The sequence below is a fragment of the Pezoporus occidentalis genome, unplaced genomic scaffold (assembly GCF_034315485.1).
Source record: "Pezoporus occidentalis ecotype Australia unplaced genomic scaffold, CSIRO_AGI_Poc_V1 ctg55, whole genome shotgun sequence".
Lineage (NCBI taxonomy): Eukaryota > Metazoa > Chordata > Aves > Psittaciformes > Psittacidae > Pezoporus > Pezoporus occidentalis.
In genome coordinates, this window is record NW_026915888.1 from 2629976 (window position 1) to 2644817 (window position 14842).

At 51.5% G+C, this 14842-nt stretch overlaps 1 protein-coding gene across 7 annotated transcripts in view; it reads right to left on the bottom strand.

The window, feature by feature from the left end:
- TCF7 (transcription factor 7) overlaps positions 1-14842 on the bottom strand; it is a 64788-nt gene that overhangs the window by 6856 nt on the left and 43090 nt on the right. For 5 of the 7 annotated variants that reach the window (XM_062638083.1, XM_062638086.1, XM_062638087.1 and 2 more), the window contains exons 4-10: positions 10782-10914; positions 8028-8118; positions 4748-4834; positions 2839-2949; positions 2066-2228; positions 1743-1850; positions 537-585 (exon numbers count right to left, since the gene is read on the bottom strand). In XM_062638083.1, coding sequence (XP_062494067.1) covers positions 537-585; positions 1743-1850; positions 2066-2228; positions 2839-2949; positions 4748-4834; positions 8028-8118; positions 10782-10914 — 742 coding nt within the window. The remainder of the gene's footprint in view (positions 1-536; positions 586-1742; positions 1851-2065; positions 2229-2838; positions 2950-4747; positions 4835-8027; positions 8119-10781; positions 10915-14842) is intronic. The other 2 variants (XM_062638084.1, XM_062638089.1) reach the window with 1 other exon arrangement.

The following is a 14842-nucleotide window of genomic DNA, read 5'->3' on the forward strand; positions in this document are numbered from 1 at the left end:
AAACATTGCAGAAGCAGGCTGAAAGCAGAGTTAGCGCCAAGGAGACCCAGACATGGGTTATTCTACTGCTCTGCCCCCCACCATTCCTCTTCCAGTTTTAATGGAAAAGCTATTTTCCATGGCCTTTCCTAACGTGTGGCAGTTTTACTGTATAATTATAGGGCTCATCATGGTTTTCTCTAGTGCTGTAAATGGGATTTGATCAGCACGTCAGTGATCATTTGATCAGTGCTGGACTCACGCTTCCTCTTACAGCTACCACCAGTGTCCTGCTGTGTACAGCCAGCAGCTGGGTTTCAATCCACAACAGGTGAAATGATCATTTCACAGGCAAGACATAGAGATGGATACTACCCATGTTCTCCTTTGAAGTTCTCTATGGAAAAGTCACAGAAATGTTCATTTGCTGCATCTTAAAAACTAAATACATGTGTATTTCTTTAGTTAACTTGGGAGAATAAAAGGAAACATGGTAAAACATGACAACTGCTTTGGATTATCCCCTGTGAAGGGGTACCGAAGCCACACACATTTACCTGAGTTGGAATCTTGCTGCTTTTCCCGTGTTCGTCTCTTCTTTTTACCCTAGGGAATCAAAGGAAAGTCTGTCAGGTCATGCTCTGAACTGAGGGTGCTGCACACCAGTTTTGGGGCTGGACTGGGTTGCTGGGGAAAGCTGCTGCTGCTTTAATGTGGTACCTTACACCCAAACAGGAATTGCTCCATAGCATAACCAGGAGGAGTGTTCCACATTTCCAATGGGAAAGAAAGCTTTGGGAAATCCCCAGAAATTAACATTCAAATACTGCTTCTCTATTTCAGTCTTTTTGCAGCTCTGGACTCATCTCTCATTCTTCTTGCTCCCCTCACTAACAAGAAACCCCAATTATTTCCCCAAACTGCCTCTGATTCACAACACACAATTCCCCTCATCTCCTCATGAGCTTATCATGAGGGCAGAGCAGCACAGGAGCAAATCTGGCCTGTGTGGAGCAGGCAGCTCGCAGGGCTGCCTTTGACCTCTGACTCTGTCTATGACTTCTTGTGGTTTGAGTGAAGGTGGAAAGCTCTGAGCTGCGGTGAGCTTTTTCTTCAGTGTGGGAGCAACTGTATTTCCTGCCTGATATCCGCATCATGTGCTGCACAAGTGACCTACATTCCTCCTCCTCCTTCCTGCTCGAGCTCCAGAGAGAAAAGCATCTCTTACGACAACCACAAGACTCGAAGCAGCTTCTTGCCAGTGCTGGGAGAGCCAATGGGCACCTCTGGAGCCCACTGTCCTCTGGATGCATCTTCTGGAGAGAGGAACCAGCCCTTGCCAAGAGGAAGGATGCTATGGGATGGAGATTTCCATGGAGGGTGTACTTCATCTTTGGAAGATGATGATGCCTTGCTGTCATGATGCTGCTGCCCTTCAGATGTTGCCACATTTGGTGCTTCTCTAAGGGCAGCTCTGGAGGGCAGCAGCATCCAGCACTGATTCTGCAAAGCTGCATATGGATGCTGAGCTCCTGCTCTGTGCTTGTAAGGAGGCAGGGACATTGTGCCGCTGCAGGCTGGGGGTGCCGCATCACCTATGCTCTTTCTGAATCATCTCTCCTCTCTTTTTGGGGTGGTTTTGGTCTGTTTTGGCATCACCGGGGACAGGCGGGTTGTTTGGCAAACCCCAGTTGTCAGCCCCCCACCCCGGGTCACTGCAGCCCATGCCATAGGGAGGGGACCCGACCAGAGCAGCCACTCACGTAGTTGTCCCTGGCAGACCAGCCGGGGTAGAGCTGCATGTGGAGCTGCCGTTCCTTGCGAGCCAGTTCATAGTACTTGGCCTGCTCCTCCCGGGACAGCGCGTGCCACTGCAAGGACAAGTGACAGTGAGATATGGCCCCATTGTCCCCCCCACTGCCCATCCCACCATGGCCACCCCGCTCTGGAGCACATCCGACTCCATGTGTTCAAGGGATAAGAGCAGCCGGTTTTGAAAGCAAGACGATTGTTACGTGCTTAAGAGCAGGTGCAAGGGATGGGGATGCTGCACTGGGGTGATGGTGCTGAGCCCCCGTGTCCTTACCCTCCGCCCCAGGATCTGGTTGATGGCGGCGCTCTCTTTCAGGGTGCACTCGGCAATGACTTTCGCCCGCATTTCTTTCATATACAACATGAAAGCATTCAGGGGCTTCTTGATAGTGGGCTTCTTGGCTTCCTTCTCTCTCTTTGGTTCTGGTTGAGGTTTCCTTGGTAGGACCAAAGGAGGAGTTGTGAGCATCAGGTGCCTCCAGCCTGGCTGCCTGGTGACACCAAGCTCTAAAGACTCAACACCAAACCAACCCGATGGGGGGACCTGAAATCTGCACCCTGGACACGTGCTGCTGCCTGATGCAGGCAGAGCTCAGTGTTCATCCACCCGCAAGCATTAACAGTGATAAATTAAATGGGTATTAAAGCATTAATGCTGTTGAACCCTGCTGGCTCAACTTCCAGCTTCTCAGGGGGGGAGCTTCTAACAGTATTCCAATAACTAAAAAAGGCTGACAAGAAATCTGGAGAGGGGCTTTTTATAAGGGCCTGTAGGGACAGGCCAAGGGGAATGGCTTTAACCTGCCCGAGGGGAGACTGAGATGAGCTCTTAGGCAGAAGCTCTTCCCTGTGAGGGTGCTGAGGCGCTGGCACAGGGTGCCCAGAGAAGCTGTGGCTGCCCCATCCCTGGCAGTGCTCAAGGCCAGGTTGGACACAGGGGCTTGGAGCAAGCTGCTCTAGTGGAAGGGGTCCCTGCCCGTGGCAGGGGTTGGGACCGGATGAGCTTTAAGATCCTTTCCAACCCAAACCATGACTCTATGAACTCACATGTTCCGGTCATAGTGCTCCATCTCTTGCTTGCCGGAATGGGGCACGATGGCGGGGTGCGGGATGCCGGTGGTGTGCATGCCAGAGCCCAGCATCAGCGGGTGAGTGAACCTGCAACAGAGAGCGGATGAGCCGGCCGGGAGGGCTGTGCTGGGAATGCTCGGGATGCTGGGGCAGCCGGAGCGGTGTCTCACGAACTGGCACTCTGACGAGGCAGAAGCAGACGGGAAAGCAAAGGACATGGAAAGCAAACCCGTGAGTGCTGCGATGCTGGTGCAGGGCAGGCAGCTGCCCACCAGCACTGGGTTGCCCCCATAGCTGGAATGGGGCTGGAAAGAGTCTGGGTGCTGCCATGAGGAAGCCTGATCAGGAGCCAGCCCCACTGAGATCAAGGGTGCTTTCAACCAGTGGTTTCAGCTACTCAGATCTCTGTTGTTGCAATATCTTATGAGCACTGCAGAAAGGAACAACAAACTCAACCCAGGTTTGGATGGGAGAGATTAGGACCACCCTGCACCTTTCTTTTAACAGAAGCAGCATGAGTCTGAACATGAACCGAACTGCAACTCTAGGAGGTGCACCTTCCCTAAGCAACGCTCTCCACCAACACGGCTCTGAGATCATGAGAGGTCTCGCTAGCTTTCAGGCTTCATTAGCTCCCTCGAGAGTTTCAGAGGGTAAAGCCAGCGCAGCCAGCTTTGCCAAGCTTGCCACGTTATGACTGCAGCTTGAGATGGCAGAATTGCCCATGGGAGATGAACTGTTCGTTAGATATGCTGGCACAGAAAGAAAAGCTGTTTAATTGACTCCACCAGCACAGTCTGATCCTTATCTGACCAGGTGTACTTTTAGGGCTGCAGCAGGGCTGCAAAACCCATCCCAAATCCTGCAAGCAGGAGCTCCTGTGCTGGGCTCAGGAGGCTGATGGCCTCCAAAGGGAACCGTTAGCTCCTTTCTAGCCTTCATCATCAAGGCTGGGCAAAGCGATGCCCCAGTGAGTAAGGAGGGCTGGCAGCGTCCCTCACCTCTGCTGCAGGGCTAAGGGGCTGCCTGGATCCAGGGATGCATGGATGGAGGTTTTTGCATGGCTAAGGGTTTGCATGGTTTTCCTGTGGGAAACCTCCGCTAATGGCTCTTCAGGACAACACAAAGCAGAAGCAAAAGCTGCTGTGTGAGCACATGTGGTGTGCACAGGCATCCCTAGCGCTGCTCACTGGGACATCGCTGGGCTCTGGGTGTATTTACAGAGGGCAGTATTTGGTCCTGGGTGACCACAAACTTGCAGTATGAATGGTGCTTTGCTACGTGGCTCAACGCACCCACTATTTAAGGTAGGTTGTGCTGCAGGGCCACGTCCTTGCAGGGAAAAGCAAGGCAGTGACATGGCCACCTCCTGCTGACCGCTTCCCATGTGCAGGGTCCAGCCCATGCTCTCTGCCTGATGATGGGATGGGGAAGGTGGAAGCTGCACTTCAGTCTCAGAGAGCTGACTTGTGCTGATGGGAGGACAGCAGATCACTGCCCGCTGCCTGTCCTGCTTCAAAGGCTGAGAGCAAGTAACACAGATCAGTCCCCGCAGAGCAAAACTCAGTGGTGTGGCAGCAGGGGTATATTCAGGCTTAGGATTGTGACAAGGAGCAAAATCCTGAGCAATGGATTTCACCCCATTTTCCCAATGCTGAGCTGAAGACAGGGGTTTCTGCTGATTAAACCTCAGTCACTGCATCCTCCTGGGATGCTCCATGTTCCCCTGCGCACCCTTTGGACCAGACAATGCCTAAAACCTCCTTCTCTTCCCATGGCTGCCACGGGAAGCGCGTGGCCGTGGTCTGCTGCAAGCTCCATTGCACACACTGCAAGCTGCGAGCGGGGCCGAGCTGCTGCCCTGTCTCACACAGCTCATACTCACCTGGAGAAAGAAGCCCCAGCAGAAAGCGCTGACGAATACGGCTGCCTAAATCCACATGACGGGAGCGGATAGACAGACTGGCTCTGCCTGGGATCAGGAAGAAAGAGTCTATAAAGTACCCACAGCTACGTGGTGTCTCCTAAAGATTCTCTTTGCTAAGGGGACTTGGAGCACCGATGCCCCAGCTCTGACTGGTGGGATGCTCCTGGTGTCCCCTGGGCTTTAAGGCGCAGGATTTGGGCTTTATTTTGGGAGAAGCTGGGCCTCCCTGCAAAGCTTGGATCCAAGTGACCCCCCCCTCCATCCCTGATGCAGTAACTGCAGCACTGAGCTTATCCTGTTAACACGCAAAATGCAGAGGTGTGCTGAAGGATTAGGACATGTGGCTACCATACAGAAGGAGTTGCTTAAAAGACCACAGTTAGACCAAAAAACCCTAAAGCGTGGTCAGAGCCTCTCTCTGTGTGGTGCACAAGAGACTGCATGTCATGGGCTGCACTGGGAGGATGCCCAAGGACAGGAATGGAGAGTAAGCACCTTGCCCGTGCTTTATAAATGCTCTGATTTCCCCAGTGCATCATTTTAAGGATGCCCATCATTTTTAAACACACCAAAACCTCAGTCCTACCTTTCTTTTCAAAGCCATTTCATATTGGGGACCAGGCATGTACCAGACTGGAGCTGGGAATTATTCCTGAGGTAGTAAAATAACTATGCAGGAAGTTCCTTGTTGTTCCCAGCGAGGGAACCCCCCTTGTTTTCATACGGAGATAGCTCAAAAACACCCAGGCTTGTTCTGCAAACCTGACAGAAGATGCTCCCAGCCTAAAACTGTGCATAGAAACTGGGGTGGCCAAGGAGGGCACGCTGGGGTGCTTAAATCCATGCTGATGCTCATGCTCCCTCCAGCCAGCCTGCATAAAGCTGTGCTTAAGACCAGCATTGGCTATTTTCAGCTCTAACAAGCAATAAAAAAAGCCCATTATCATTAAGTGCAGTGCCTTGCAACGAGCTCCTGGATGCCAGGGATTTTTCAGGGCTAAAGATAGTTTCTGCCCTGAAGAGGAATAACGACAGGCCCTTGAGCTTTGCTGGGGAGGAGGGTTTCTGTTTGTGCTGCTCCGGGAGCTGCTGTGTCTTGGCTTGAGCGGATCTGTGTGCAGGAAAGGCTGTGTTTACACCCTGCCAGGCAGAAGCCCTCTCCCACCCCTTAGATGTCGGCGGGTATAAACACCCCAACAAACAGCCAAGTGCTACCCAGCATCGGGAAGCTGAAACACCCTTTGAAGTCAAAGGCGGCTGCCCCAGGGCTGAGAAAACACTCGGAGCTCATCCAGAAGCGACACACGGTACTGCAGAGCTGGGATGCAGGGATAGAAAAGGGCACTGGCGGCTTCATCCAGCCTGAGTCTGACGTGCAAATGAATGCAAGGGCTAAACCAGTCCCTAATGGTTGGGAATGCGCGATTACGGCTGTGTCACCCGGTGATAGGAGGGGAAAAAGACACGGGATGGGCATGGAAGGGCTGCAGTGGCATTGGCACTGCTTGGAGCGGGTGAGGGACACGGTTCACAGGCTCCTGGGTGATGTTTGCTGCCAGGCTCCCGTGAGCAAAACTCACCTGACTGGACTTGGAGGCTTTTATCTGACTGTCATCCCAGTTAATTACAGAGGGTGACTGCAGCTCCTCCTCCTGAGTGCTCAGTGAGAACAAACCCCATTTCTGAGCAGATCCTGGAGGAAAAGCTGCTTCCTGCACATGGCACCGGCTAAAGCATCCCCAGCACAACCATCCTGCACTCAGCCCCTGCTGCATGGGGGTCAGTGCTGCCACAACCCTTCTATGCTTTGGTGCTTATGCACCCAACCACAGTGAGCCTCAGCTGAGCACTGGGCACATCAGGAGTGGTTTTGGGGCTCTCTCCATAAATCTGGGGCAGGCAAAGGGGTAAGCAAAGGCTCTGTTATAGACACGTGTGCTTTGAGGTGCTGCTCTCTGCTCCACCAGGCCGTTGGCTGCTTTACTGTATCTGGTCTATTAGTCACTCCTGAACGTGTCTGACGAGGTTGCTTGAGGATGCCAAACCCCTGCAATGCTAGAGTAGCTCTCAGCAATGCAAAACCCCTCTCACACCAAGCAACCAACCTGTGCAAACCAGGCTTCCTTCCCAGGGCTGCCCCCAACAGCATCCCACCCCACGAGTGGACCTTGCATTTGGCAAACAGTCTCCTTCCTCACCCCAAACTCTTGCTTTCATGTTACAGCACAGTCACCCCAGTACTTGTTTTTCCTGAGGATGAATCACATCGTGTGAGGAGTTAAATCATCGCCCAAGAGTAGCAGATTTAGCACAGAAGGCAAAATGTAATCTCTTTGAAGCCAAGCTCCGTATCAAAGGCCTCAGCCTCTGTTTCCTTGTGGTTAAATATCTGGAACATGAGATTCACAAACAAAACAAACCAAAAAGCTAACATTTTACTTTGTGTTTTAATATGCTTCGCCTCTCCCATTCTGCAATACCTGCTTGTACCTGGAGGTCTCTGCTGGGCTTTGCTGGGGATCTGCCTGCCCCACAATCACCTTCTCCATATTCTCCCCCTGTCCTGGCCACCCCAAATCGCTGCCTGCAGCCACCAGGCTCCCCACAAGCTTCTACAAGGCCCCTGTGTCACTGATGGGCATGAAAATTCACCTGAAGAGTAACCAGACCAGCTCTCTCCATGTCCTTACCATCAGGGTGACAAAAGCCAGGAGCAATGACCACAGAGCACAAACTGATGCATTTTTAACTCATGTCCCTGGGGCAGGTTTCTCAATGGGCTCCGCTGTGTGTCAGACCCTGAGAAGCACTGTGGCTGAGCGGATGCAGCATCCCACTGGATTACACTGTGCCAGTGGCATGCTCAGGGAAAACACTGTTTGTGCTGAAAACCCCAGTGAGGAGAAAATTACCTCCTACTTAAAAAGAGAGGCTTTTGTGTGATTAAGAGAGGTGGGTAGAAAGCTCTCCCTGGGTTTCCTAATCCGCCCAGGCAGATAGATGTAAGGCAGCAGACAGTTCTGAATCAGGCAGGTTGTAACCCTGCTTCAAGCATACTCCAGCTGGGACAAAGCCTTCAGCCTCTCCAGAGATGTCTTTAAAACAACTCTAAATCCTGCTCCCCACCATGCAGCATACGGGAGGGATGGAGAAGGGTGAAAGCACCGTGGAGGTTACGGAGAATGGCTGCACATTTGTTCCTTGCATGGAGCAGCTGGGGCTGAGCCCCCACACTCACCATCCCATCGACGGCGTGATCTGTCCGACTCCACCGGGAGGGAGGGGGTAGAATCCGGGGATGTCTGAGGTCTGGGATGGACGGTGCACCCCTGGAAGAAGGGAGAAGGGAAAAGGAGGTGAGTTGGACCCAGCACCATGCACCCCAGCTGACCCAAACGGCTCCCGACCCCCTGACTGCTCCATCTACAGGCACTCGTGGGCAGCAGGGAATGCATGTGAAATAGGTGTCTGCAAGCAGCAGGATATTGTAATTGCTCTTTTTATTGCTGTGGTTCTCTCTGGGGGGATGTGCTGGGTCAGCCGTGTTGCTGCAGAATCACAAACACTCATAATGTGATGGAGAAGGCAGGTCTGCTCCTGCACAAGCAGCATCCCTGCTCCGGGCTACCCTGAAGCCAAGCAGCAGCTTGCTTTGGTAAGGATTTGATGGACTCCAGACATCCCCGTGCCCTTCCAGACTGCCTCTTCAGGGGCATAACTGATGGTCAAAGCCATTCCTACACCCCTTTCAGTCATCACCTTCCTTCCCATCAGTCATCCCTAGGACCCCCTAGGAGTGGCCAGTGGGGATGCTCCAGCAGCACCTCTGCTATCTCGGTTCTATACCATAAGTCCTTGCTCAAAGCAATCATTTCACGAGCTCTGTGGGTGCCAAGGAAGAGTGGAGGTGGGTACGGTGCCAGCTGGGAATTCACCCTTCACACGGGGAATCCCTGTGTGATCTTCAAAGCTGCTGGCACGGGTGGCACGGCCAGAGGAGACAGCCACAGCTCCTATTTGGACTTGAAAACAGCCTGGGGGCTGCGGGTGGGACTCAGACAACCAGCAAAGGAGCCTCCAGATAAGCACCAGACTGGAAACTGGAGCTGAGCTCTGCTGCAGCATCCTGTAATGCTGGCAGCTACAGAGCCTCTGAGCAAATATCATGTACAGAGATTGTCCAGCAGCTGTCCTGAGCAATAAATGCACTGGATAAATGGGTGAGTAGCTGCAAGCAGTTTAAGCCTGGATTATTCTCCTGGGTGTATTAATGATAAATTATGATTTAGGAATGACACCAGCAGATTCCAAGCATCTTATTAGGAGGCAACTAAAATAAACACATAATCAAATTGAAAGGAAGATGAATAGCATGAGATTTATGTACAGCTGTGCTTAAGTGGGATGCAGCAGCCCACTGAAGGTCAGACAAATCCAGCCTCCACATTAGGCAGCTGCCAGGATTTCCTGGTATTTGCACCTCCAACAAGTTGTGTGAGCCAGAGCACCAGTTCTTCTCGCTAGCCCAGTGGCTGGGCACCAGCCACTGACTCAGAAGATCCTGCTTGTACTTCCTTGTCTGCGTGTCCTTGGGCTACTGTGAAGTACTTTAAAGGGATGCTGTGAGAATGAGTAGATGGTGACTCGCAAGTGCTTGCACTGGCTGATAATGGGGGGTATTTCAGGGATGGGACACATCCAGGATGAGTGGGGAAGGAAACCTTCAACCCAGCAGTGCAGGGATGGGGCATGCAAAGTTAGCAAGCTGTACCCCAGAGACAGGTCCCAGCTGAGGACAATTGTCTGAACCTCTTCACAAACAGGACTGGGGATGTCTCTGGGATGGACAGACTCCCCCCGCCCCTGTAAATGTACAGGGTAAACAGGAAAGGGGAGACTGGAAAGAAAACCAGGATGTACCTGGGTATCACTGGACCTAAATCCTCCCCATCAGCATCCCTGACAAGTCCAGGACATGACCTCTGCATTCAGACCAGGGATAATTCAGCCTGTCCTCCAGCCAGGAGCATCCTCAATCCCCACTCTTTTATCAGTGATATTAACTCATTGAAGCTGATTATCTCTGGGATAGTTTGGATCCAAACCTTTGCCTTTGCCCAGATCACAGCTGTTCACTTTATGCCTCTGTTTTCACACTGATTTCTGGGCTGTGATGGACCCTGAATCCCTTCCTGAATGTAGTCAGACACAAACCCATGAATTCACTTGCTTTCACATGAAATCAAGACCGAGTTTGTGCAGAAACCTGGGTAATCTGAACAGATGTTGAAAGATCCTGTTGCACTAATGTAAGATTGAGATAAGTTTGATTGTAATGTAAGGTTTGATTTTACACTCAGCTTGCCAGTAACCCACGAAGAACAATGGGCTGGGGTGGATTCCTGTGCACATAACTATAATTCACAGTGAATTAACCTCGACCTACTGTACTTTCCTTTGCAGCCTCACGAGCCAATTGACGTGTCCTGCGCTCACACAGGAACCCAAAGAGCCAAACTGTGTGACAACCACATAACGTGTGGCTACAGACACACACATGTAACAATCCAGGCAGCTATCAGACACCCATCCTATTTAGTCAAAATATTTCCTGTTTCAAGCATTTATTTTCTCAAAATGACAACCTGACAACAGTTTGGGTATGAGTCAAAGGAAAGATTACTTTCCATTTTCTGGTTGACTCTTATGCATCACCTTGCAGGCTCTGGTCTGGTCCCAGGCTACAGGACAGCTTGCACAGAGAACTGAGCACATTTGATCAGCAGGGTTGGGGTTTCTGATGTCAAACTCCTCCTGACCACGATTACAAAGCATTACCAATGAGCTAAATAAACTACTGCTGAGCACTGCCCCAGCTCACCAAAGCTCTTGTCTCCCATTGATTTGGGAGCAGGATGGTGACAGCCTTGGTCTCAGTGGTCCCCAGCACTGTCCCCCCTCCCATCACGCAGGTCCCCAGTGGTGCCATTACCTTGCTTCTGGTTGATGTCAGCGGGCAAGTGGGGCGAGTGGGAGCCGTGGCTGAAATGGTCGTTGCTGTAAGGGATGAGCGGGGTGAGCGGGTGGACGCCGTGCGATGGCTGCACAACAGGAACCTTGTTGGACTGCAAGACACAAGGAGGGAGAGGGCTCAGAAGCTGTCAGGCTCCGTGAGCAAGGAGGAACAGAGCCCTTTGCAGTCCTGTTGTTACAAGTGAGGCTGGGAATGATCCTAAGTCCCCAGTGACTCTCCAGGACAAGGCAGAGAACGAATGCTCTTGCCCACCTAAATAAACACTACAGCTTCCTGCAAGAAAAACCCATAAATGAAGCAATGACAGCAGCTGAACACAACTGCATGGGCAGGGGGAAACCAGCTCCAATCATAGAATCACAGAATTATGGAACGGCTTGGGTTGGAAGGGACCTTAAAGCTCATCCAGTTCCAGCCCCTGCCACCGGCAGGGACACCTTCCACTAGAGCAGCTTGCTCCAAGCCCCTGTATCCAACCTGGCCTTGAACACTGCCAGGGATGGGGCAGCCACAGCTTCTCTGGACAACCCCATAATACCAATTGGGTAGTAACTTACAACAGCTTTACGCCAGTGCTGTGCACTGCTCTTGTTTTTGTCCTTGTGCTACCACAGGGTCTAAATCCGGACTTTCACATCCTGCACATTCACTCTGAAAGCCATGCTTGGGCTTTCCTAAGCGGGACTGGGAGAGCCATGCTGAGGGCAATGCCTTTGAGAATGGGACATGGTCACCCTTGGGATGAAATCCCCATGGGTCCAACCTCTGGGAGGAGGACTGGAGGGAGCTGAAGCAGTGCTGGGGATGCAACAAACCCCCTTGTAGCTACTCCTGGTTACACACGGCGAGGCCATTGGAACCCAACATCATTGTAAAAGGTGCTTTCTGGTGAACACAATGGGGAGTATTCCTGTGTGTTGGAGCAGAGGGGGGAACTGATCAACAGAGCTGTAAGGAAAACACACACACATGCACACACTCACACACTGCTGCCTCTGCCAGCCTCCTCGCCTCCAGCGTCTCAAGCTGCTTCCTACATGCCCGGTTTCGCCCATGGTTGCCTTTAAACTCAAACTGGCTTTGCCTTGGTGGTGGAATGTTAGAATTTGTCCCAGACACATCCAGAAAGAGAAACAGGACCAACAGCACCCCAAAATGGGGAGAAAATGAGCACGAACCAGGCACGACAGCTCTGCAGGGCCTGCGGGTATTGCTGGCCTGACTTCTTGTGTCCCACCAGGACATCTACAGATGATGTGCTGTGTGGCCTTTGGCAAGTCATTTATGATCTATAAAAGGACGACTGAGGAAAACGCAGGCCCTCTCTGGAAGGAAATGAGAGGCCTAGTTACCCCAGAGAAGGCTGAGTTACTCAGTGACCTTTCTGCCTCAGTCTTCCCCAGCAAGAGTTCCAGCCACACTGCCCAAGTTACAGAATGCAAAGGCAGGGACTGGGAGAATGGAGAACAGCCCCTCTCTAAGAGAAGACCATGTTTGAGAACATCTAAAGAACCTGAGGTGCACAAGTCCATGGGACATGACAAGATGTATCCGTGGGTCCTGAGGGAACTGGTGGATGCACTTGCTAAGCTGCTGTCCATCATATCTGAGAAGCTGTAGCACATGGAAACTAAGGATGTGATTGATTGGTGACATCCAACCCAAACCATTCTATGATCTACCTGGACTTGTGCAAAGTGTTTGACACTGGCCCGCATAACATCCTTGTCTCTAAACTGGAGAGACATGGATATGACGGATGGACCACTCAGTGGATATGGAATTGGCTGGATGACTGCACTCAGAGACCTGCAGTGAGCAGCTCCGTGTCCAAGTGGAGACCAGTGGCAAGTGGTTCTGTGATCTCTGGGCTTGATTCAGGGGTGCCTTTCACTTTGGTCATGATTCTGCTCAGGCACAGTGAGCACACAATGCCAGTTGGCTTTGGTGGAGGTGGAGCGGCCAGAGCTGATGGCTCTGGAGAACCTGTCCTGGACCTCTCCTTGCTGCTCTGAGTTGCTTGCACAGCAGCCCAAGAGCCCTGGGCAAGTCCTGTGTTTTGCATCCCTACTCCAAGGAGGAAACCCATGAAGCGGAAAGGAAAACAGACCGATGGAGATGCTGCTTTACATCTGTCTATCCCACAAAGGCTGCTCATGCAAATAAAAACCAAGAGGCGTGAAGGTTTGCATTCAAGAATGAGTGAAAACCCTAATCCCTGATGCTTACCAGGTGTAGATTTACAGCATACAGCGGGATATTGGGAATGTGATTCCCCTCCCAGCACAAACTGGGGTGGTACAGTCCTGCAGCAGGGCCACGGCTATGTGGGCTTCCCATCAAGAGTGGCTCTGGGTTGGTTCCTGCTTAGTTAAATATACGTTTGTAGCTTTGAGCTTTTACTATTCTTGCCCAAGAAATGAGATGAAGAAGAGCTTTTCAGTGATATTCCTAAAAGTAGCCATGGTTTAGCCTATTTAAGAGCCAGAAAGCCTAAATTAGGGATATGCAGTTCTATGTGTACATTGTACCGTGGCACTGGAGCAGAACGAGCTCAATGCTAAGCTGCTTTGAAAACCTTGGCTTAAGCATTTCAAAGTGGGGCAGATCTTTCCTCCTCATTTGCACCATGCCTGATCCAATGCACAGCACCAGCCACCAGCCTCGCTGTCTGATGACTGGTAACAGCTTCTGGAGCAATGACAGAAGACACAGACCACTACAAAGGCAGCTGAACAGTCCTGATACCGATCCACAGGATACCTCAACAGTGAAAAGCACAGAGCATGTGTGGTTACAGCAGAGGCATGGCCCGTCCTCCTTCTCCATCGAAGCAGAAGGTTGTTAACTTGGCAGTACAATAGACTGCAGCTCAGTTGCTTGGATTCCCCATCAGTTCAGGTGGGAAACAAGATGTTGCACCAGTAAGAAGAGCTGCCCTTTCCCATGTCCCTTTTACATTTACTCTTGCCTTGCTCATTTTCTCCTACTCTTTTAAAGGCATAAAAAGCTGTTGGGGAAGGATGCTTAGGAAGGAGGAAAGACAAAAACTTCTGCAGGCGGCTATTCATCCCCTTCCCACTTCCTCCATTAGGGAGTTTGTTACAGGAATCCATCTCCCACTTGAACCAACCAAGGAAAAAGGAAACGTTGCACAAAGATCTGGAGAAACAGAGGAAACTCCTTCAGTGTTGATCCCTGCTTTAAACACAACTGCTAATGGTTGTGGTCCACAGCCACGTCTGCATCTCCTGGCTGGCTCCAGCTGTGCTGTGGCTGCCACACGTGTCTTTGCTGTTAAATCCTACCACATGAACAGAGATCTGCATGGCAGGGAAATGGACTCAATTCCTCTTCTTTCACAAGGTCTAGATTTAATTCCTGCAGCACATGAACTTTGAAGAGGCTTTTCAAAGCCAGAAGCTACCAGCTGACAATGTCTTCTGCCATCAAGATAACCTGATGTGTTTTCTGCTGAGTGGACTGATTTAACTTGAGGGCATTGGTTTAGTGTCCTCTCAGCAGGTCCCCTGGGAGGATGCGGGGAGGTGCTGCTGGGACACCATGGGGATATGCTGTGGTTTGGTGAAGCATCTTCTTGTACCTCTTCCCCAAAGCTGTGTTTTAATACAGCTCAGAGCAGCGGTGATGGAGCTGCTCACTACCCACACCCGCAAATTAACATGGTGCCCAGCATCATGGCTCCAACCTCAAGTCACCCCAAGTCATCTGCTGTCCTTCAGTAGCTGTGGAGGGACTGGAAAGGGCTCTGAGGACAGCTTTATCTCATCCCTCCCAGCACAGCCCTTTGAGGGCAGGATGGGGAATTAGCTGTGCCACCTCAGCCTTGCTACAGAAATGAAAAGGCACATTTACAGCAACACTGCAATTGTATTTCCAGAGAGGATGGAGCTGCAGAATGGGGTTTGAAAGCCTGGAGGGACTTCTCCTCTGTGTTTCCTAACTGCAACTGCCCTGAGTGCCCACCTCCCCAGTGAGGGTTGTCCACCCGGGCTGGA